At 40.1% G+C, this 25865-nt stretch overlaps 1 protein-coding gene across 1 annotated transcript in view; it reads left to right on the top strand.

The window, feature by feature from the left end:
• The window catches only part of lpgat1 (lysophosphatidylglycerol acyltransferase 1), a 78341-nt gene that overhangs the window by 30249 nt on the left and 22227 nt on the right, over positions 1-25865 (top strand). The window contains exons 4-6 of the mRNA XM_041806003.1: positions 2625-2720; positions 8195-8474; positions 19116-19242. Of these exons, the coding sequence (XP_041661937.1) occupies positions 2625-2720; positions 8195-8474; positions 19116-19242 (503 nt within the window). The remainder of the gene's footprint in view (positions 1-2624; positions 2721-8194; positions 8475-19115; positions 19243-25865) is intronic.

Below are 25865 nucleotides of genomic sequence, written 5' to 3'. Positions count from 1 at the left end.
GTATCAGCAGATATCAAAATTTCAGCCGATATTTACCTCCATTTCTTGATGATTTTCATGTTCACAATTAAAGCACCTCAGGAAAACAACAATTATGGGCTTGTATTGTGAAGGATTTGTCTGAAGTACTATGTTTATCGTTGATTTAGCTTAGCTTTAGCACCGTGTTTACAGTCAGCCTCACTGTCACTCTTTATAACTGCTTCTCTGACCTCGCTTAACACCACAGCCTGCTTCTTTGAATAATCATGAACTTAAAACAAGTGAGTCGTGAGTTAAAACACGCATTTAAACAGTTATTTAAGCCATTGTAATACAAGTCACTGCAGCTCGTATTAAGTAACAGACTGGCAGATGAAGTACAATCAGTTCGTGTTTGGATTCTGTGGACATAAACCTAATGAGGAGAGAACACCTTTTTCCCTATTTACTGGGCTTCACATTAATCACACCAACACTAATGGGGTTGAGTTGTTATCTGCCTGCCCCTCAGTGTCTGAGTGAAATATGATGAATGGACTCAAACAGCTGTTGTCTGTCACAAAGCACACTGCTAAGCTAGCAGTGGAATTGTGCAGTGCATTCACAGCCAAGCAAAAAACGCTTGAATTTGGATAGGTGACACGGATCGGCACTGTCAGTCTAATGTCTGATATCTAAAACTAATGTAAATAGCAGACCTGATACCAATATTGGATCGGACCTGGCCCATCTGTTATTTTAAATAGGGAAGCATGATGTTCGAATTCTGCCAATATGCTGATATTTCAGAATTAGGGCTGTCAAATTATTAAAATTTTTGATCCCGATTAAACTCTGTATTTCTGTGGTTAATTTTGATCAATCACACCCTTTCTATCTCATTTTAAAATTCAGATATTTTGCACTTGAACTGGTTTTTTTTTTTGTTTTGTTTTGTTTTGTTTTTTTTATCATTTTTAAAAATTTTCTGCTGTCTTTAACTAAGAGTAATTGACTTCCTGTTTGGATACAGACCTACTTTTATTGGTAGATAAAAGGATTAAACACAGAAAAAGGAACTTTTTATGGATTAAAAATTAAATAAGAGGATGTTGCAAAGGTTTAGATGTCTGTTGATGTGTCCACTGGGCTGTTTGTGAGTTTTCAAAGTGAAATGAGACATTAAGGAGCAGCGGTGGACTTATTTTATAACACTGTGGCTGCAGGGAGACACTGAGGGGCCTTAACCAAGGTGTTGAAAGGGACAATAAAACATGCAGTTGATTTTGATTTGAAAAATTAATGCACTAATTGTGAACCTTCAAAACCAATATATGCAACCTTTCTGCCAAATTCCACCACGGATTTCTACACTGGATTAGTATTTTTAACAAACAGGACTTGCTACAAAGTGTTGGAGCACTTTTCAGCATTTATCTGAGCAGCTGAAGAAGAAAACTGTCCTGAAGCAGCTGAAGTAGTGGTATGAGAGCATGTTACTCCCAGCGCAGGCAGAGTCTTTCTTCCTTAAGCCGACAGTTGAAGGTTCCACATTCTGGTGATGCACAATACCGATGTGCTTTTAGTATATGTTCCCCCTGAAAGATCTGATGTATTTTTTACACCAGTTATATCTTAAAAGGACGTTACGTCACAGAGCCTGTGAGACTCGATAGCAGTATGGATAAGCTGAAACGTTATTGATTTTCGGGTATTTCCACACAGACCCGGGTTTCAATCCCCATCCCTTATGCTGTTTAGGTTGTTTTCTTATCTTTAAACCAGTCATCGTGATGTTAAGCGTAAAGAAATATTTTCTCATATTGTGCAGGCTATTTTAGAATTATTTTGACACGGTGAAATAAATGCTTGAGCTTCATAGTTTAATGTGCATCATTAAAATACAGAGTAGCTCAATGATAAACTGTTTCCTGCACTAGTAGATAACACTGGAAGCAGTTAGCAGTTGATCCCTCATCATATCAAATGTTAGCAGTGCCGGCGTATATGGTTTCACTTTCTGAGGAGAGAATTAGCCAGCTTCTCACATATAAGGTTGTTGCTACTTCTTATACTGACTTGGTTTACAGAGCAATTTAACTTTATTATTAACAAATTAATTACACGCATGCTTCTTTAACTGGAAAAATGTGATCTGCAGCATAATTAGGTTTAAAAAAGGAAAATCAGAGGGAAGTCACATTATCTGTCAGCCCTGGTAGTAGAGTCCACCACTTTTCACTCAAAATTCAGTTATTTGACTTGGCCTTTACAAAGTGCAGCTGGCAGTCCTGCCACTCAAATCCTCCTAGAGGTGTGCTGTGATTTTCTGTGATGGCAGGGGCAGCTGTGTTGTTGTTGTGTTTTTTTTTTGTTAAGACTTTGGCTGAGGCTGGCTCTGCACTGGAGCTGCACTGCACAAACATGTTGACATGATCTGCCTCAACAACTGTATCCCTGGCCCAGTTTATCCTCTTAGCAGTGAAAGGACAGTAAGCCAAAGCTGCATCAGTGCAGGTCATGAGGTTAGAAGAGCTCAGAGGGGCTGCACATCAGTTTGGGTCTCTGGTGTTAAAACAAAGTCGCGCACTTTGCTGACAGGTAAATTTCTGTTGATGGGTTTGTTAGAAATTTTAATTGCATTTTTTTCTTCCTTTTCTCAGGTGGTACGAAAAATGATGTGGCTGATGGACCATGTATTCAAATATACCAACTTTGGCCTAGTGTCCTTGATCCATGGGGACTTCTTCATCAGACAGGTATAGCCTGGTACACACGGTACAGATTTTTAAAATCTTAACCAGGTTTAAAAATGTGACAGACACCACTCATGATGACAAACAATGACAGATTTAACTGTTTTGTTGAAATGCTGTGTGGTGTTCAATGAGATGGCTAACATGGCACCACACTAACAGATTCATTCACCAACAATCAGAGTTTCTACCCTCAAATCTTGCTGTCAAATATGCTTTTGAGTTAAACAAACTAAATGTAACCAGCTGCTAGTTAACCTTGTAGCATCCAATCATCACTTTCAGATCAGATACAGTTTTCTGTGCCTGCCTTACAACAGAAGAGATGGGTGCTTTTTGACATCCATGATTTTCATCGCAGTCTGCACAAGACGAGTTACCTGTGATTTAAACTAAACAGATGAGGGACCATGCCAGGCTGTTATCCCATATATAATGATGCCTTCAAGGACAGCAGTATAAAACAGTAACATTAAACTTCTGCTCAACTCCAAGGACTCTTAAGGTGGCCTCACACCTAATGACTTTTCCTCCAATTTCAAAGTCGCAGACAAAATTCCAAAGTCAGAGTAAAATCATGGGAGTCTTGCTAAAGTTGCAGCTCGCTCCTGTTGTCTCAGTTGTTAGATGTAAGGTAAGGTAAGACTCGATTTTAGCCATTTTGAGGTAGTTTTTCTTCAGTCTTGCTGTTACAACAATATCAAACATGTTTGATATTATCGTAAGTCCTCAGTCTGGTCTTTCGCAAATTGTGTTTCTCAGTGAAGTGACTGTCGTCCACGTCCAGTAGGTGTAGATCAATCTAGAGCCGCTGAATGTCTGCTCAGATCTCAAGAGACTGAAAAACTTTTCTGCTCAGAGCTGCAGTCAGATCTCTGCACCTGTGTGTCTGTGTGCCTTGTCTGTCAATTAATTCCAGGCTGACATGACAGGTGCGGTAACCTGCCCCTGAGATTTTCAAAGTAAAAGCCTGATCAGTTTTTTTTTTTTTTTTTTTTTTTTGTGGTGGGACGACTAGCGTTTTCATACGGTACTCTTATTCTGAAGTGTTTCCTGGTTAGTTCCTCGGTTGTTGCAGTAACATGCAGAGTTGCTTTGTGTTTAACTTTCCTTTTGTTTGGACTTGATGTAAATGATTTAAAAACATCTGACTGTTAACTCAGATATATTAACCTAGAGATATAAACTCAAATGTGAGCTCCATCTTCTACATCTTGTTCTCTGCTCAAAAAGTTGTTGTGAATTTCCACCAGATGCATGATGGGAAATAATCTCAAAATGAATTGTGTTGTAGTCTTGTAGTTAGTGACAGACAGTCTTTGCAAAATCTAAGTCTGAGACTTAAAACTGAACGGCTTGCAGACAAATTGTCTTTAAATGCCAGTCTTTTTAGAGTCTTTCAAGTCTTCTGGTGTAAGGCCAGCCTAAGTCTACAAAAATATATCCGCTATTGCAATCTTGAACAAAACTCCCATGAAGTTAGGCATTCAAAAAATCTTTGAAAATGTAGTTAGTGAAGTCTGGGTCTGCAGGGGAGAAAAGCCCAAAATTGGCCTGATTATCTTGCAGTATGTGAATTGCCTTAGAGAGCAACAAATAAATGTTAAGCTGAACACGCTTCTATTTAGTGATACGTTTGTTTTTATATTCACCCCTGTATTTGACTCTCAGAAATATACATACACCTGCTCTGCATTAAATAGTGAACACTGTCTACACCTAGATCCGTTAAGGCTGCCCTGCAAATCTGTGCAAGCAGTTTTTGCTTGAACATGACTTGTTTTCTTCCTTTACATGTGTACAATTTTTTTTTTCTTCCCCAAAGATCTCAAGCTTTAAACACAGACCTTTAAGCCACACGCAAACTCTTTCAACATCCTGGCTACACTGCACTCTGCAAAAGTCAAAAGTGGAGTCGCTCCCCATCTGCTTGTTCCAGCTGGACGATAAAAATGTTTGCAGACTTCAGACGGCCGTGTTGTCCTCTGAGAGGGATAAAGGCAGTGGGCAGTAATGTGGGAGGGCTGCACGGCCCAGACCGGTCAGACTGACCCTTTGTTATGGGGCAGCCTGCTCTGATGGGCCTACACGTGGTGACTGCAGTGTCATTGCTGGTCAGGGGATTCCTGGAATATCATTTGAATCTGAGGGGTTAATTCCAGATGAAGAGTCCAACCAAAACACTGAACTAATATTCTTTATGAAAATTAATGTACAGTTACATAATAGCAACCAGACTGAAAGGCTGTAATTTAATACTTATTCAAACAAATTCATGACATCAGGCTGATTGCTATTGAAAGCAAGCTAGCTAGCATCAGCCAGCCAACAAGCAGAGACAGAAAAAACGTTTTAAAATCTACAGTCAGCTCCCACAGTTCTTGTTTCATAATGTGCTGTTTTGTCAACAAAAACACGTGCAGTGCAGATGCAAATACAGCCTCTTTGCAGACATTTTCAGGGTTCCTGCAAATCCTTAAACAGTCTTGAATAGTCTTAAATTGAACCTTTGAAATTTAAGGCTGTAAAAAGTCTATTTTTTACCAGTGAGAGGTCTTAAATTTTAGAATGCAATTTGACTAAGACATGTCCTTATGCCAGTGGTTCCCAAAGAAGGAAAAGTGAAAATATTTCTATTTGCCAAAGGTGTGCCCGACAGAAAAAGTTTGGGAAGTACTGCTCTAACTCCTGCTGTTAATTAGCAGATATGTTCTCTCTTTGGGGTTTCTCAGGACAAGCAGACTTTTGAGAGATCATTACCTCATGTTCTTTCACATTTCCTCTGTCACACGTTGAAAGAAAAGCCCACACATTTCTCACTCATCTTTAGAGCTGCAGAGAAACTACAGCCATGGCAGGAGGGAATTACATTTTTAGGTCATGGAAATGCTTTCCTGTGGAATTTCACATCAGGCAGTGTGCCGAGGGTGAAGCGCAGTGAGCCTATAAACAGCCAGACAGGCTGGAGTGGAAGGCCGGCCTGAGCAGACTCAGCCTCTCCTGCCATCCTCTATCTGTGATCCCTCCTGGCATCCTTGTGTGAGCATTCTTGACATCCTTCAACCAAACACTTCACACATCCACGCAGCGCAGCAGTCATCTGCCCCTGCCTCACAAGCATCTGCTGTCCACTCAGGATGGCAGACATGTCTCCAGCATCATTATGCACAACACAGCAGGCTTTGATGGCAGGAGCTCAGATACTTGGGACACAGAGCTGTGATTGAACGTTTTTGCCTGGATACTGTAGGTGTTTTCAACCTCTAAAACTTAATAGTGGATGCTACCCTAAAAAAGCAATCCTTGTTTGTTGTTTTAGGATGCGCAAAGCTGGGATTTATATACAAATGGTGCTTTCCAACTTACAGTAGGAGCTGGAGGAAGCTGATTTAGTTTATCTAGCTGATAGGGCTGTAACTTGTTCAGAGGTCACTGTTCGGTCCGTACCTCAGTTTTGAGGCCAATATCTCCAGGTTTACAAAGGTAAAATAAATTTATTTGCAAATTATAATATGTCTTTTTAAAACAATGTCTAATTTATGATTTATGAAGAGTGCTGTAACACTGTTTTGAATAAAAAAACAAGCTAGTGCAGTGATTGCTCATGCAAAATCCTGACTCAGTCAGTGAGGGATCCCAGACTAGCTCATACAAGCACAGGATACAACCAGACTGAGAAGAGCGCTTAAATACATATCTTTCATTGGTGTTCTCTAGTGTTCAGTCTTTAAAATGCAGTAGTGGCAGTAATTTCTTAGACCCTTTTTGCTTTTACATCCGGAGGTTTTTTAAAAAAACAGTGGTTAGATGAGGAGAGGGAGAAACGGACAGCAGGTCTCACTGCTCTGCTTCTCTTGCAGCGGAAGCCGGGAGCAGACTTTCTCCTTTGTGTGTTTTGATATGACGGCTACTTCTTCTTCTTCGTTGGTGGTTTAATAGCGGTTTATAACCACATATACCAGCATTACTATAATATAGATGGATAAATGCTGTCACATTTGATTTGTTTTGTCTTTTTTTATGGTTCAGATGTATTTGTTGTGGGACTACTTGCACGAATGCAAGAACCGTTGCTCCCCTACTAGCTGAGTCTGCTTTAGATAGGTGCCTGTGTTTGTATTCATGGTTTGAGTTGTCAAGAGCACATGAGAGAACTGCTGAAACAAGCTGAGAAGGTTGTTCACTTTTGTATAAGTCACCATAAATCAAAGTCCTTCAGCTGTGGATAAACAGTCTGACATTGAGGAAGAAAGAGGGACTCCACACTTCAGCACTGTTGTACTCCAACATCAACCTTGTAGGTACATTTCTCTGCATTGCAACCACAGCAAAACCGTCAAGGTCTTGTTGAGGAGTACATTGTGTGTCTTTTTGATTCTTCAAGACCTTGTAGCAGAACTGAAGATGTTTGACTATTTTCATTACTCTGTCAGTACGTTTACTACAAACAGCTTGTGCAGGCTCACATGACCAAGAGTCAGTCCCAGTTATACTAATGTATTTGAAATGGCTTTTGACAGGGCCTGAATAAAAATCAATCCTGCTCCTCCCCCTGCCGTCACTGATAATGCTCCTAATGTTGTCAAGGCCATTATTTTTGCATCCTTTTAAATTGTACCATTAAAGCTGCTCCGAGTGCTTCATGATGTTATTGCACACAGTTGTTTTGATTTTTACCAGTGTGTTTTCATTTGTTTCCTACAAAGATCTTGAATCGAACACTTAGCCATGATCAGTTCTTCCTGAGGGCAAATAAAAAAGTTAAACAGCTGTTTGAGATAATTGCTTTTTTTTTAAGTAGTCACCTAGTTTTTAGACCCCTTTTCATGCCTCTATGCTAGCAATAGCTGTGGCCAGAGGCATTATATTTTCAGGTTGTCCGTCAGTGTTTCTTGAATGTAATATTCCAGTAAAGTCTCAAGAGGTTTTCTTTTAATTTAGAACAAATAAAACGGTCACTAAGACTGAAGTAGAGTCAAAGGTCTTCATCTCTCAGTCCTCTGTGCTCCTCTGTTGAAAATCTTCATTTAAAGACTATTTCAGTGTCACAGAAAAGTGAAGAGGCTGTAACATATGCTGCAAATTCAGTGGCATATGCAATAACTAGTAGCATATATGTCATGACATCAGTGGCTTGTGCCATGACTGAGGACATGACACAGAGAGGCCATGGCATGTACCAGTAACTGCCCCCACCACTATGAATCACATGCTGTTTAATCAATTGGTCTTGCTTGATGATATATTTTACTGCTGTAAGTGTATTATAATTGACAACACAGGGATGTCACAAAAGGAATACGTTCCTGTCGTATTGTCTTCACATGGAAAGTGGCATTAGGTATGTCACTAAAGAGGCAGAACCTTATTCAATTCAATTGAGTTTAAAAGGCTGAAACAAACTGAATCTGCTCAGGAAGCTGCCACCACATGTTTTACTTGTATATATTCACTGGCATGTTTCCTGTTTCTTGCAGGGTAAAGCTCACCGAGACAAGCAGCTGGTCTACCTGAAAGATCACCTAGACAAATACTACCACAGCCGCGACAGGAAGTGGATAGTGCTGTTTCCCGAGGGCGGCTTCCTGCGCAAGCGGCGGGAAACCAGCCAATTGTTTGCAAAGAAAAACTCTCTCCCCCACTTGACCCACGTCACGTTGCCGCGTCTTGGGGCCACCCACATTATCCTGAAAACCCTTTCAGCCCAACAGGAGAACGGCAGTGTGGGGGGCGACACCGGGACCCCAAACCAGACAGGTAAGTAACAGACATACAGACCAAAAACAGAGTGATGATTTCTTAATCATCCACTGAAGTATTTGAAGGCCTATTTTAATCCCCAAACAGATCTTATGACTTTAATTTTACATTAAATTAACAGACTTTTTTTTTTACTCAGATTAAAGGGAAATTGTATCAAATCGATACAAGTGGTGGTTATTTACCAGCCTTAATTGACTTTAATGGCATTGTTTGTATCTTATCCTTAGAGGCCTCTAGTGTCTTCAGTGTTTTCCCACCTTTTAAACCCCTTTAGATATTTTAATCCACAGAAAAGAAAACCACAGTTATTATTTTGAGAATTTCATCGTAGAGTTCCTGCTTAATTAAAGAAAAAGAAATGAAACGATATCAAAGCCACACTCGAATCCTTCCTGTTTGATAAAATTTTGTAAGTCTCTCTGGCATAATCAAACCTCAGAAAGAGGAAAAAATATGAGCTTCCTCGCTTCAAAACATGCTGAACCCTGGCTTTTCCTTCTGAATGATGGACATATGCTTTAGGAGCTTTTGGTCTTTGTGGAATTCTGCGTTTGTTTGTTTTTTTGTTTGATTATCTTATGTTGTCAGTGAAGGAGCGTACTTGAAAAATAAAGCATGAAATTGTCACCATTTGGTTGTCCTCAGCCATACAGTTTTAAATGAAAGGTGACTTATATTCCCGGCAGCTAAAAACGGTGACATGCACGAAGGTGTCTGAAATTGCATCAAGGTCCCTGGAACCGCAATGGGCATAAGAAGGAGAATAAATTATCTGTCTAGAGACTGGCCCTGAATACTGCAGCTGAGCAGGGAAATGACTCTCAATTACAGCTGTTGGTATTGAAAAATTGTATTTGCAATAATTTGAAAATATCTTTAAAAAAAGAGCGAAAACAAACTCCAAACGAATTTGAACCAGACTTTTCCACGGGTTTCTTTGTTCATATTGTCTACTGATAAGTCAGACTAATATAATATTACTTGTTTATTACCTGTTTTTAAGTGGTCTTTTTTCCTTGTTTTCCTTTTTACATTATTCTTACCAACCCCTAATTATTTACAGTGTTTTAGCCTTTAGAGTAAGTGCTATTTTAATTATGGTAGGATGGTAAATCAACAAAGACGCAGGCAAATTCTCAGTGTTTCTTGCTCTTTTTATAACCCATTTTGAGTCAGCCACTATCCTTGGGATTGAATCTATAATGTTCATGAGGTTCATGGGGTATTCTCCAAAAATAATTAATTATATGTCCAGAATAAATAATTGTGCATTAGTTTATGGAGAATTCTTAAATATTTGTTTTTATATGTTTAAGTTCTACATAAAAAAGGTTCATATAAGATCTTAAACGCAAATGTTTCCTTTGATACTTAGTGCCTGATTATTAGCTTAAAGACATTTTTCATCAGCTGTCAGTTTGCTGATCACAATTAGAAAAAAAAAAACAGAAATGAAACGGCACTGAATATATCAGATGATAACACAAATACACCACAGAGTAAAAGTGGGCATACATTGTATAATTTAAAGCCAATTCTGGCCCAGTTACTGAGTCATGACAGCCCATCACAGTCCAGTGAATTTCTGATATGTTATACATACTGGGTCGTCCAATGCAGACTTGCACGGTGGCCCTCATTTATCAAACATGCTTACACCAGAAGTTTGGGTGTACGGTCATTTCCTCTCACAGATTTACATTTATCAGTCTGGACTGAGTGTACGATAAGCTCAAATCCTCCTTCTGTTTGGGTGCTGCTTCTTTTAAGAGTCAGAACACGCTTTTATGTCCCCATCAGCTGGAGTCTGGTTGACTCCAAGAATGCTGCAGCAGTGATTTCCTTCCACATGTGCTAGTTTTGATAACCTTTTATTCCACTTTTTAAGCTAGAAAACTACAAATGTTTAATATTCTGTTACTTCTCTGGTGTGGTGACTAAAACCCTTAGAAAGGGAGCAGGTGTTTATGTGGTATAACATAAACCCATTTTTTGTTGTTTTTTTTTGTTGATTTTTTTTAAAGATTTATTTTGGGCTTTTTTTGCCTTTATTGATAGAGGAGGACAGTGGATAAAGTCAGAGAGAGGGGGGAGAGACATGCAGGAAATGGCCATAGACTGGATTCAAACCTGTGCCGTCTGTGTAAATGGGGCATGCCTCAAACTACTAGGCGCGCCCTGCATACCCTTATTTCCTAAACTCTGGGGATGACGCTAGCTTAACCGTGAAAATACAGGGGCGTTTTATTCATGTTACGTATTAATCATCAATCGCTCAGTCGTGAACTGATATTGGCCAAATAAGCATGTTTCATAGATCACGCATGAACCTTGTAGTAAAAAAGTTTCTACACCCAAATCTGCGCTGGGTTCTACGCAGGTTTGAAAGAGGAGGGCCATTGTCATGAAGCAGGACTTTTTTGTCCTGATTACACTTGAGCAAATTGTCAGTCTATGTCAAGGTCACCATGCCGATAGCAGGCGGGCCTTTTTAATGCATCTCCCTATCCTCCTATAGAAATGAGCTGGGCATGTCTGTAGCCTCATGCTGACTGGGGATATTTATGATTTGGCTGTTGATGCTTTAAGTACAAGAACTTAAGAATGATTTTGTCAGTGTTTGTATTTGAACTACAGGTATAAGTCAAGTGTAATACAGATAGACATGACTTCAACGACTGTCCGTTGGAGTAAGTTAGTCCTTGTTTGTATAACTCAAATTCATAACTGAAGTTATGTCAAGTTTCAAGGTTAAACTTTATTGACATTTGTCATAGTCCGTCCAGATTTAACTCTTACATTGTGATCGTTCAGGTCACGCCCGACCATTGGACCATACTGTGTGAGCACGAGTGATGAGTTGTGAGCTGATAGTCCACCATAATTTTTATACATTTGACTTAAAATCGCACCATGTATGCCCAGCCTGACATGGATCCCAGTGCTTTGTTGTAAGAGACAGACCCCTGTCTTCTTAATTTTGATATACTGGTCATGGGTTTTGGTGTTGGTAGAGCAGCGAGACCATGTCTAGAGGCAGGTCCTCACTGCCCTGGTTGCATGTTCTCAGCATGTCATCCCCTCTCTATCTCTCTTCCAAAGCAGAATTATCTAAAGCTAAACAGCTTCTCGGGCCATCAGAGAGAAAAAGCACAATGTTCAGATAGACTTAAACATACAGTTACATTAAGTCTCTCTTGCTTGTCCTCTCTCAGTTTACCCAGTAGACTCTCCTGGCTGCAGTTCAGAATCAATATGAGGGGTCTGCTGTGTTAATAGTAATTTGTACAGACTTTGGGCCAGCACTATTGAGAATGTGGCTCAGGGACTTTCGCCCTCCACTGGTTTGCTAACACAGCTCTGAGTCCCACAGCCTCAGCACTAACGGAGAGATGCTGTCCGTTCATCCGTCTGCAGGACAGGCTGTCAAACCAGAGGAGGAGTACGTCTTTATCCGCTCTCGTAAAATAAAGATAAAGGCAAGCACAGCCTCATTTATGTGCTAAATGATGTGCTGTGTGTGCACATTTTTGTTTTAGCTTTTGTGCTAACTTGGCACAAAGTCTTAACCATCTCATCAGTGTCAACAAATGCTGATGACAGCAGAGGTTTGTTTATGACCTCTGAAGGAAGGGAGATTTTCAACACTTTAAGGCGTAATCTTTTTCTTATCATATGCTGTAGTACTCTTATTTTGCATATAGTTATTCCACTTTATTTCCCTGTATTTTCATTTACACTCTTATGTTCTATCCTCTCTTCTGCAGCTCAGGAGGAGGGGAAGCCGGCAGCTGCAGTAGTGCTCGTCCTTCCACTTGCATCTAGCTAATGGCATTAAAACCTAGGGCAAGAAAAAAAAGCACACACACATACCCACAAGAGTACTATGCCCCTCTCTATCCTGTGCTCTGTACTGTGTGTGTTTGTGTATGTGTAGGGCTGATCAAAGACACAGCTCTGTCTCCCTCTGACCCTCCCTGATGCTCTGCAGAGGTTGCCCAGAGCTTGCTGACTCACTCACAGACAAATGGGCCACTTGGAGAAAATAGGATTTGATGGAAATGTGTGTGCCGCTGTGTATCAGCCATGCAATGTCAAGCGGGCTAAAAACACTGCTCAGCACCAACACAAAGCACATGGGTCACCGGTTGCCAGTGTAGTTCACAGCCTGCAGGAGAAGTCTTTAGACTGATAAGATTTATGTGTTGTAAAATAAAAGTATTTACAGTTGGCAGGAAGGCAAAGTTCACAGCTGTAGAAATGGAGTTCCATGTGATCCTAAGATGAATATATTTGTGAGCACCAACCAATCAGAGGATGTTAAGTCCGCGTTTGGTCAGTGGGAGGGACAGGTGTGTTCTTACAGCATAGTAATTTGCCTGCAGAGTGGCCTGATAGAGAGCCAGGTACCTGCCAGTGTGCTTCCTTCCTCTGGCTGTTTACAAAGGACGGGACGTCTCTGATGTCATTTTAAATTACCGCTGCTGCTGTTATTACAGTATTGTTTGTCTCAGCTTATAGTGAGGGCACCGGCAATACCTTGGCTCATACATGGGAGACGATCGCCGCCTTTCAGCACACTTGGACAGAGATCTGGATCCAGTTACCCACACAGGGAGGGATGTTGTGTGAGCCATGCCAGTCAATACCAAGAATACCTATCAAATAACTTTAACAGCCATATACACGAGCCAGCAGCCAGCATATCAGCAGCTTTGCTTCTTTATCTGTCATTTTCAGGGAGCACTAAAGTTCTAGTAAAACAAAGTGTGCATTTTTGAAGAGTTCATTTATGGTCCTCTGTCCTTGTCATCCATGTAGGCAAACATATGCAGCCAGCAAGCACAATCCCAATAAAAAGTAAACAGCATTTGGCCTTGAAGCTTTTACTGGAAACAACAAATGCTTTGTTAGAGAGGAAATTTTAACGATGGTGGTTAAAATTTCACAAAAATAAAAACTCAAAAGTTATACTGTTACTCATGCCAGGATGATAATTTTAGCCTTAATTGATCCCCAGGGAGAGTTTTTTTCTTAGTTGTTGAACAGCCAAAACACAGGCATAGAAAAATGTTTTTAAAAAGAGCATACAAGTTCTATTATTTAATGAAGAAAGAATAAGAGTAGTAGTAAAAATAAACCCCATACAGTGACAAGTGACAAGTTTCAAAGATAATTTAGTGGATGGAATGGGTTATAGTCCTTGCTTTGGGGTACATTCATATTGGTATAGAAAAAGGCCTTCTCCAAAATGTTGCCACTAAGTTGGAAGCATAGCGTTGTCCCAAATGTCTAATACCGCTTTCCCACTAAAATTAGCGTGTAAATGCAGGTTTTTCAAACGCGGGTAAACCCGCTAACAATCCGCAAGTGACTCCTTTCCCATTGCCAGCAGACCCGGGTCTGATCGCCAGTAGGCGAGCTGCGTGGCTGTTTTTTTGTTTTGTTTTTTTTCCTCTGGTGCATCAAGCTGATGTCATCACGTTGGAGAAATCATCATTAACACCCCGAAACACAGTTAAAGCCCAGTTCAGACCAAAGAGTCGCAATGCAAGACGGTTCTAGAATGAGCCGCAGCAGTCTGAACTGAGCGTTGCAGCTCGAATGAAGCCGTCTAATGGCGTCGCCAGCAATTCAGCCTGTTAAGTCGTAGAGAGCGGGCTTAAGAACGCAGCAAGCAGAGAAATGTGAAAAGGGAAATATGAATGTCGTTTTGAAAGGCTATATACACCCATTGCAGCACGACAACGAAATTTCACTGCACATATAGACACTGAAATGCTTTTCTAGCTCAGTCTTTCTGTAACAAAGATATCCGCTGAGAGTAATCAATGTTCTACTGACATATTCAGCTCCTACAGCCTTGAATTTCTCATGGATTATCCAGTAAAGTGCAGCACTTCCTACTTATGAGCTAAATAAATTTAAGGAGAACCTTTTCTAAACAATGTTTCTATTTCAGTTTTTCACATCTATCTTCTTCTTGGAAATATTAGACAAACATCGATCTTTTTGATGATTTAAAACAGAAACTTCAGCCTGCCAAACTCCGGTCTCCTCCATCAGCTGTCATCCGGCTTAACAGCTGATGGAGGAGACGGCAGTTTTCAGAATGAGATTTAAGGAAGAATATATAGTCATTGTCTAGGAGCCGACATATAATAAAGGGAAATAGAAACAACCTTTTAGAAAAGTTTCCCATTCTCCAGCTGCGTTTGTATGCAGGAAGTGCTGCGCTTCATGTGATAAACCATGAGAAATCCAAGGCTGTAGAAGCCTGACTTGTTCATGAAAAAATAATAGCTTTCAGCAGACATCTTCATTATGACAAGAGTGAGCCAGAAAAGCATTTTTTGTGTTTATATGTGCCGTTAATCAGCGCTGCCATGCTGTGAAACCTCTGCCTATTCTGTCTCCTCCAGCAGCAGCCGCGCATCAGGCTTTAAGGCTTTAAAGTTTCTGTGTAAAAACAAACAAAAGAAGAGGACCGATGTGATCATTTCCAAGAGGCAAATAATGCAATAAATAAATAAATGAAAGGTTAATAGATTATATCATTTGAAAAGGATCTCTCTTTCCAGCTGCGTATGGACAGTGACTCCCACTGGAGCCGACTGAAGGCGAGCTGATAAAAACCCGTGTCCATTGCAGGGTCAGTCGACGCGGGTCTGAATGCCGATTAGAGCCTTTCCCACTGCCGACAGGAGCCGATTGTTAGCGTGTTTAAACGGGTTTTTCGGCCAGTGGGAAAGGGGTATAAGGTGAAGTGTTAAAATTTCCCTTCAGGAGCCGTTACACATTATAGATTCCACAGTCCTCAACGCACAAGTTGCAGGATTGATTTCCTGGTCTTGGCGCTGTTTGGTCTTGGCTGTGTTTCCTGTCTCCCTTCAGTTATCCTAACCAAAAGGCTAAATGATTCCCAAAAATAATCATACAATAAAGGAGACAAGATTGCCCATCGCTGGAGATAAGGGGCCTTTCTCAAATCCTGGAAAACAGCCCCATACTACATCCCTCCTCCATCACACTTCATAGCTGGCACACTGTAGTCAGGCAGGGAATGTTCTCCCAGCATCTATCTAACCTAGACTCATTCATATGACTGCCAAACAGAGATGTGTGATTCATGACTCCACAGAACATGCTTTCTTTGCTTCACAGTCCAGTGTCAGTGTATTTGAAAGCAGTGGTTCTCAACCTGGGGGTCGGGACCCCCTTGGGAGGTTACCAGATGCCTTCCAAAAAGTTAAAAAAAAAAAAATTGTGCTGTTAATCAATTAAAAAAATTAATCAAGTTAATCACATCACTATGCTGTGATTAATCATGAAATATTGCTCCTACTGCGATTTGAAAATTGCAGCAAGCCTAATTGCGATTTAATCTAATTCGCGATTAATTGCCCAGCCCTACGTTGAACCACTTGGCATTTGACTTCGGATGCGAGGTTTGCATCAGCCATGGAAACCCACTCCATGAAACTCCTGCCACATAGTTCTGTGTTGACATTAATGCCGGTGGAAGTTCAGAAATCTTCAGCCATGGAACCAGCAGAGCATCAGCAACTTCAATGCATGATGTGCCTTCGCAGGTGTTGACCCCACTCTTTAGTATTTTTTTTTGGCCTTCTGCTTTGTGACTGAGTTGCTAATGTTCTTAAACGCTTCCACTTTATAATTATATCACTTATGGTGACTGTGGATTTTCCAGCATGGAGGAAATTTTATGAATTGTCTTATTGCAAAGGTGGCATCCATCACAGTACCACGCTTGAAGTAACTGAGCCCATCAGAATAAATCATTTTGTATCACATATAGAGACTGCATAGCTAGGTGCTTGATTTTATACACCTGTAGCAATGGGTCTGATTAAAACCCCTGAATACAATAATTAGCAGGTGTGGTCAAGTAGTTTTGTCCATATGTGTATCTGTTACAGTTATGTACCTTTTAACTCACTGAGCATACACTGCACTATTGTCTATTGAACTGGAGGTCAGTGTTTGCACATAGAGAGCAAAGTTGTACTTGAGTCACATTCCTTTTATGTGTGATCAGCAGGCCAATGAAGTTGATTCTAATAATAGGAAGGAATCCATTATATTTGCAACATGTTGTTTCTTTATGAAGTTTTCCCATAATATATTTATTGTTATAGGAGTATAAAGCACAAAATAAATATGACATACAAATCAAATCCTATCAGTGTTTTAGGATGAAGCATGTAGAGTATCATGGATAAATATGCAAGATAAATCAGATATGAACAGCTGCAGCACATCAATGGCCTCTGCTAAGGTTGTCGTGATTTCAGACTTTAACCCCCCACTACACATTTTACTGTATTTTATGTGTGTGAAAAAGCTAAAATTATGTCTTGTTAGCAACATTCCCAGTTTTACTGCTGTCAGCACTGTCTGGTTGTAATGTAAGCTGTTCAGTTGTAAAATGTAGCCTCTCCCTGTCACACAGGCATGGCATGTTTACCTCTCATAAAGGAGCTGCTCTGCTCTGAGAGGGAAGTGCAAAGTAACATCAGACTGGACTGTAACAAGCTGTCAGTGTGCTGCACTGCTTCACATCAGCCTCGTTTTTAGATCCATACAAGGGACTGCTCATGTTTCCTCATTTTAGATCTGAAGGGCTTCAAGAATGACTTCAACTTTTATGCACGTTTTTTGCTGTCAAAATCCAGAGTTAAGTGTAATGATTGGTTTTGAATCTGTGTGTACAGTAAATGACAGGTTTGGACAGGTTTAGAATACCAGCTCTAATGCTTTATGCAAAAGCTGTCAGAATTAAAGACATATGACTTTAAGCAATGTGTAGGTCAACTCTTTGATGTTTCTCAAGATTTACAACTCAATACTGACAACTGTTGACACTCTGGAGAAAGATATTTTACCTTACTTTCAAAGCCACATTATACCTCAGCTGCATTACCACTGCAGGGACAAGGAGTCTTTGGAGGAGCTCGGTGCATTTTGTTGGAAGGGACCTACTTGAAGCATTTTATTTCATAGTCAATTTCAGCTATATCCATTAAAATTTGTTTGTTGTCTCAGGGTGCACTCACAAGGCAATCCATATTTTAACCCCCAAGTACTCACCTTCTAAAACCTTCATTTTAGATTGCTGTATGTCCCTGTTGAGCCCTCGTGCTGTTGTGGGAGAAGTGGGATTGTGAACACCTCCTTAGGTGTCTCTTGGCCTGGCTGGATTCTGCTCAATATATTTACTTAAATCTTTCCCGGGTGATGATTTACCATGTGGCTTCTTATGTTGATTGTATTCCCTATCAGCTGTGTCACAGCAGTCTAGCAGTGTCTGCATATTGTTTTTGGTTGTCTGTCTCCTTTTCTCCTTTCTCATTTCTTGACTCTGGGACACCAAAATGCTTCCACACATCAGGTATAAAAGTTGCTGGTATCTCTTATCCGTTATTTTGTCTATCACAAGACAGAGCATTGCAGCCTGAATTACAGTCATGTTTTCTATTGTTGCAGTGTCCAAATAACAATTCCTGCCAATCTTTTTTAGGTAATCTTGCAGTTAAGTACAATAATTCCTCTTTAAAAAGCAGTTAGTAATTTACTGAATATATAAAGATAGAAACACAGACGTCAACAAGCTTGACAGACCTTTTGTTTCCTTTAACTATTGGTTCCTGAAACTAAAAGCTGTTGGTGCTTTCATTTGAAATTGGGCTTTTCAGACCGGTTCAGTCCTGTAGAACGAGAGTGAAGAACAGGCAAGAGGCTGATATTAATAGAAAATGACCCCTTCCCTTGGATACACCTGCTTTAGTTTATTATTTTTAATCCTATTAGAAGTTAGCTATCACTGAGTACATAGCTGACTGCATTAACACTGGCATAAATGTTTACCACTTCTTTCTCAATGTTTTCATTCCTTTTATTCCAGGTCTAACTGATAAAAATGAACATTGGGAAATGTAAAGTTTACTCTTCTTCTGTACTTTTAGGAGTCTAAATTATGTATGGAAAACAGACTTGATTTTGAAATGTTTGCTTCAGTGTGACTCATGAATGTAGCTCTCAGCCAAATTCAGTAAAGTTGGACCTTCAGTTAAAAAGCCTGTTTTCAGTCAGTCACTTTGGCTTAAGACCAGCCTTGATTTGGCAGTACTGCTGTCATATGAAACTCCTATGGGATGCCTGGTAGTCAGATATGCTCATCTTTAGCTGTTAGGCAGACGTTAGGCCTCTGATTATGGCAAGGATCTCATCCAAAGAAGGGCCTTTGACTCTTTACCATTTGCGGGCTTGAGCATTGTGGTTTGTTATTCAAGGTAGCAAGCCTACATTAGGGTTGTCACAATGCCAGATTTTCAAACTCCAATTTGATTCAAGTAAAAATCAAACATAAGTAGCAGTCTCAATACTGTGGCAACAAAAATGAACAAGTTCTGAGTTCCCAATATTAAGTGTTTTGCAATTTTAGATACCAGAATTGCAGGTAAACCCCTTAACACTATCTATAATACACTAATTTGTTGCTCATAATTTTGTAGATTGTATGCCTATGGAACATTGTATCAAAAAGTATATTAAATGTAAAATGTTAAAGTCATCTTAATTCACTTAATGTATATTTTTTTTCCTCTTGGGCAGGTACTAAACGTAAAGGCCTGCAGTGGGTAATAGATGTGACCATAGCGTACCCCAAGGCAAGACCCATGGACATCCAGACCTGGATCTTTGGCTACAGGCCTCCTACAGTCACACATGTACACTACAGGTAAGATGAAAACGTCAGCCTTGACACTCAGCTTCCACATTTCCATCTGAGGTTTGTCCTGACCTCGTTTTCAAAACTGTAATTTGTCATTCACATGTGAGGGGAACACCAGCTCCATTTTTACTATGCAAATGTATTACGCAGGTGACATGCAAAGCAAAGGCATGGCATGGAAATCTACTACATTACATCATCACTGCAAGTGAACTGGAAAGTTTTAAATAGAAAGACAGTGAGGGAAAAAAAAGTTACTCCTGTCACACAGTTGTCAAGGAACCCATCTATCAGTGAAGAGAAAAACAGGGTGCTTTGAGATATATATATATATATATATATATATATATATATATATATATATATATATATATATATATATATATATATATATATATAATTTTTTTTTTTTTTTTATTATATAAAAGGAATCTATATTACCAAGAGTCACTTCAAAGACACTCATTAAGTCTAGTTACTTACAGGCTTTGAGATCCTAAAGCTGCCTCACTTCGGGCAGCGTTCATTTATATCAAGCAAGAGCTTGACATCCGTCCGCCCACTCTTAACACTTCTGATATGACTGCTTTAGTTCATATGGACTGCAGCTCCTAAGGGCCTTGTTAAGCAGCAAGCAATGTTGTTCACATGTAAAAGTTCATTTTAGTTTGCATGTACAAACCATGTTGCTCTGTGTTTGAGATGTAGGGTGAAGTGGTAAAGCTTTGTGTGCCTGGAGATATTATGTTTTCAGGTTGTCCGTACATCTGCCCAGGCCTTTTTTGTGATTAGGATATCTCAAGAACCTTTTGAGGGATCTTCTCCAAACTTTCCAGAAATGTCCACTCTGATGCATGGATGACTTGATTAGATTTTGGAAGAGGATTTGTGCCGAATCATTCTGTAGAGTTTTTATGAGGTCAGGCAGGGATGTTGAACGAGAACACCTGGTTCCTGATCTCTGCTTCAGTTCATCCCAAAGGTGCTCAGTGGGTTGAGGTCAGGGCTCTGTGTGCAAGTTCTTCCCCACCAAATTCATCAAACCATGTCTTTAAAGTCCTTGCTTTGTGTACCAAGGTAGTGTCATGCTGACATAGCAAAGGGCCTTCCCTAAACTGTTGCCATCAAGTTGGGAGCATAGCATTGTCCAAAATATCTTGGTATGTTTTCACATTAAAATTGCCCTACAATGGAGATAAGGGGTCTAGCCCAAACCCTGAAAAACAGCCCCATACCATTAACCCCTACCCAACCTTTACAGTGCACACAGTGCATTCAAGCAGATAATGTCTTCTCAGCATCTCCCAAACCAAGTCTGGAAAACAGAGAAGTGTGATTCATAACCCCACAGTCCAGTGCTGGTGTGCTTCACACCGCTCCATCTGATACTTTGCATCAGATTTGGTGATGCAAGGCTTGCATGCAGCTGCACAGCCATGGAAACACATTCCATTCCCCATGCCTTCCATTCCCTACAGTTTTTGTGCTTACATTAATTCCAGGAGAAGTTCAGAGCTCTTCAGCTATGAAATCTGCAGAGCCTTTGTGACTTGTACGCACCATGTGCAGTAGCAGTTGTTGACCCCACTGTGATTTTATGAGGTCCTCCATTTTTTGGCTGAGTTGCTGTTGTTCCTAAACGCATCCCCTTTCTCATAGTATCACTTATAGTTGACTGTAAAATATCCAGCAGGGATGATGTTTGCTTGTGTGTTATTCTTTTATTTATCCCTACGTGTTCTCATGAATCCTCTGCTCTTTGCTGAGCTAAGCTGAGCTGTGCAGCACTATACTGCACTCTCTGCTTCAGAAACAGACCCAGTGGGTCAGGGCATGTGCCGAAGCAAAACTGTTGCATGGATGGAACACTGTGCAGATTGATTTTTGAAATTGTGGGTAAGAGAGATTTTTATGTGAATCTACTTAGTTGTTATTTCCTTCATTGATTTGTGTTGGAGAGAAGACATCAGGAGATAAATTGGCTACTATTTGACCTTGCTGGACAAAGTATGCACTGACAGAAAACCCTTTCTTCCTGTGTTTTGAAGGACTTTTTGACCTAATGTGAAACACTGGGGAAACACAAAAGGAGCTCTATATAAAAGTTTACACATTCATCACCCTGTTTGTGTTGCTAAACATAGCCTCTATTCATCTTGTCTGTACTGTCCTGCATTGGCACCCTAAACACTTCACACTGGGCAAATCCCTCCACTAGAGGATATGATGAAGGTGGGCCAGGATTACATTCCTTTTGGCTCTATTCAATATAAATTTTGGCCTACTGTAAATTGTCTAGAGAGGCTGGGATGTTTCTGGCTCAAGCTGCATTCTCAGGTACAAGTCTTTCTCACCTTTAATGTGTCTCCTCTCACCTGAGCGACCTTCTGACACAGCTGCTCTGTGTGTTCACCTCTGAGTGCAGGGTGCAAGAGGCCAAAGAAAAAGGTGATTTATAAAGCCCATCTCTCTAGCTCGTCTCTGGAGGCTTCTCCACCCACATGGGCTTCAGCTAAGGACTCATTAAGTCAGTAATTAGACGAGCAGAGGATTCACCGGTCCCACCCCACCTCAGGGACTCTCTAATCAGCCATTGACACGATCAGCTCCCCTCGCTTGGTCAGCAGCTTCGCAGCCTAGGGACTGACAGGGCGGCACCCGACTGAGCTAAAGACACAGCTGTACTGAGTTTGCATGCTCAGTATCAGCCATGTCTGCAACACTGATCATGCAGAAGTTAGACTCTTGCTGGTACAGGTGCAGAGTCAACAAGAGGATTAATCTGGCTGCTGATCAAGGGAACGCTGTGGGCGGCGAGACAGGCGTGCCCCCTACGATGGTGTTTCTGCTGTGTCAGTTCAGGACAGTTTCTACTAAGATAACAGCATTTGTGCAGGTGCAAAGACAGCGGTAAAGAATAACACTTTGATATTTGAGCTTTTAAAATGAATTATCATTGTACATAAACAACACATCAGGAGTCACAATAGATTCACCAGCCAAACAAACCAACCACAACATCAGTAATAAACTTTAAGATGTCACTGGGAAAGAGACGGGACGTATATGTTGATCACAAAGCTTCATTCAAATCTAAATGTTAGTAAAATCTTTACAACTTCTGTTCTTCAGTCTTTTAATTTTGAAGTTTAAACAGACCCTGCGTCACCGTCTTTATCGGGAAGTTTGTCATCTCAGTGCCGCAAATCTCATCAAACTTCACTGTAGGTCGGTCAAGGATTTTCAGTTCCCTTGAGTTGTTGAGGATTTAACATTTGGGTCATTTCACCGAAAAATAATGCCCAAGTGCAAAAATTACACCAAAATATAAAAGGAATGTAATGAAGAGTCTTTTTTGGGGCGAAAGACGTAGAACTTAGAGGAGGAAATAGGATTTTTAAATGGAGCACAAGAGGTACTGAGGTTTCTTGAAAGGTAAAAATAAAACTTTAAACCAACTAGATCAACCAGGAGTTAATAAATACTTCAATGTACAGTACTGTGCAGAACTTTAAGGCAAAATTAATGCTAAAGTAAGGCGTAGATGTGGCGAGTAAGCTGCCAGAGGGCACCAACAGGCAGGAAGGAGAGATGACACAACCCCGTTTGTGCTCTGGATGTCTTTACTTTTTAACACAGATTATTTTCCCATGCCCCTGGTAATATGCAAAGTCCTTTAGGGGAGGGTAAAAGATGAATGTGAAGAGTAAGCATGGCTTAAACATGTGTTGTGCTTGACCCTGGCCTCTCTCCCTACCTCTCCAGCCCCAGATTGTGACATGTTTAGCCCCATGATGAATCAGTATCGCCCTATATGTCTAATGCTTATGCTCTTGACTGTATATGCAACAGAAGCCCCTGAAACATTGCATTTGCATTGTTTGGTTACTACTCTACCTTAAGGTTGCCAAAAATTGCAATACTTAAACACTTAAAAAGTACATGGGATATAACAAAAGCTGCCTAACTGTCTGATTTTGGAAATTTTGTTTTTGAAACAACAGATTTATGAAGTTTAGTCAGTGTGTAGGTGTTTATGTGCAATTTTTTGTCCTTAAAAAAAGAAAGTTTCTAATACCAGGTGCTGTGGACATTTATTTAGTTGGTGTTGTGCTGGAAAATCTATCAAAATCCCTTGGTTATCCCTGAATTAAATCAGCGTTTAAAAATCTGACACGGTGATCATCCTACTACATAGTTAGGATAAGTCTTCCCCACATTATTGTGTTTCATAGCTCCAGATCTCCCAGTATTGTGCTGTACTCTAACGTCAGAGTTGATAGTTATGAGAAAGCCTGCAAAAGCTGAAACAGTCAGACGTCACAAACAGTGTGAGTGTCAGCCGTCAGCCCTTATCAGTGATTCAGCGTATTGAATCTGCAGGCTTGAGGCTGTCTGGATGAGAGCTTGCTGACTGGCTCTTCAGTTGAAAAAATATTTGATTTCACTCTTTTTTTGTAAACAGTGTCTATTTTTGCAGCCTTTTCTCCTCTTCACCACAAAAAACACTTTTGTGATGGCTTCAAAACAGCTGGGTAGTTTTGGATTTTGTTCATTTATTTATCTTTTTGAAGATTGTTTTGATTTTTTTTTTTTCATTTAGTTGTTGGGGATGATGCAGTTTTATGTTCCATCATTTAAATATGGATCATGTGCTAAACAGAGAATTTCTTTTCTCTTGTCTCAAGCTTGTTTTTATGTATCCAGGCCAGCAATAGCTCAAGCGACTAAAACTGTAAAGGTTAAAAATGTATAAAATGTGAATAAACTTAAATGCATTTTAATTCAAGGACTAAGACTAAATAGCTGCTTGAATTAACACTGGTCAAAGGCAATGCTTATTTCCCCTTAGATTCATCCATTGCTTGTAATCACATTATCTCAAGAATGCTTCAAGAGATTCTTCTCAGACTTTGCATAAATTTCCACTTTGACATTAGGGTAAAATGATTTGATTTTGGTGGTCAAGGGTCAGGTTATAGAGCTTCATGTTCATCAGTCACACTTTCTGCCGACTTGCCAAAACTGCACAAATAACTCTGTCTTGATAATCTATCCCAGAACACCAAACAAACAAGAAGGCATACCGTTCCCATAAAAAACACCCCAGCCTAATTGGTTTCACTTGTTATTCATCCACACATATCAATACCAATAATTACAATTTTTAGTTAGATTTGCCAAACCAAAACTAAGCTTTGCAGGATTCATATATCTGACACACTTGACTCTTTTAGACCATTTGTCTAGTTCCGTTTAATCAATTACATGTCCTCATTTAATTGATATTTACAGTGCCTATTAACATTATTCACCCCCTTGAAAGGTTTACCCTCTATTGATTTTATAAATGGTCAATATAATATAATTAGGCTTTTTTTTTTGACAAAAATAAATGAATAGAAAAAACTCTTAAATGTCAAAGTGAAAAAAGATTTCTTCAAGGTAATGTCACTTGAATTAAAATATGTGATGTAAAATAAATGACTGCATAAATATTCACCTCCTTCCCACAAGTATACAGTAGATTTACCTTTGGCTGCAATCACAGCACTCAGTCTGTGTGGATAGATCTCAGTCATGCTTGCACACCTGGACACAGCAATTTATCTTTATTCTTCTTTGTAAAACTGCTCTTGCTGTGTCAGGTTGCATCGGGATCAGGTGTGAACAGCCTTTTTCAAGTCCATCTCCATATCCTATTGGATTGAGGTCAGGGCTTTGACTCGGTTGTCTTGAAACCATTTCTGTGTAGCTTTCACTGTGTGCTTCATAGAGGTGGGAATCACTAGTGGCCTGGCGATTGGATATCACAGTAATTGGGTGCGAATTTTATTCTGCAGTACATTGAATATTGGGATTCCATATATTGCTATCTTTACCATTTTTTCAGCTTTTTAGCTGATTTAGCATAGGGCTTGCCCATATATATGCGGTATTGTATTTTCAGTCGGCACTCCTTGCAAACCCCTATGTTTCATGTCCATCTCCTTTGTGCCCTGCTTGCATTCCTAATGTCCTGTCTCTGGTGCTGCTATATCTGTTGTAATAACTTTCTCCTGCTCTATGTCCGTCACCTCTGCCAACCTCACTGGACAAGGGGCCACAGCATCATCAAGTGGGCAGAAAAAGCAATTGATTTTGTTTTCCAGTATCATAGACTTCAGTTTATATTAGCAATTAATTTGAAAAAATACTTGGCAAACGTGAATAGATACAATATTGCCATGCAAAATATCGCAGTACTATGCTTTATAGATTTTTCCTCACTCCTAATGCATGAGGACATTGTCTTACAAGAAAATAAATCTTCTCCCAAGCCGTGGTTCTCTTGCAATCTGAATAAGATTGCCCTCTTGGATTTTCCTATATTTTTCTGCATTCATTTTTACCTCTACCTTCACAAGTCTTTCAGGGCCGACTGCTGAGAAGCATTCCCACAGCATGATGCTGCCACACTGTGCTTCACAGTGGGGATCGGGGCCCTTTCACCCACTTGACCATGGTGTCTCCCTCATGCCTCTCATGAACTCTAGTCAAGATTTGATATGATGGTGTTTTTCTCTTTGCCACTCTCCTATAAAGTTTTGACTGGTGAAGAACCTGGGTAACAATTGATATCTATAGAA

Source organism: Cheilinus undulatus, linkage group 14, assembly GCF_018320785.1.
Source record: "Cheilinus undulatus linkage group 14, ASM1832078v1, whole genome shotgun sequence".
NCBI lineage: Eukaryota > Metazoa > Chordata > Actinopteri > Labriformes > Labridae > Cheilinus > Cheilinus undulatus.
Note: the sequence above shows the minus strand (reverse complement) of the source record. Positions and strands in the feature narration are given on the sequence as shown.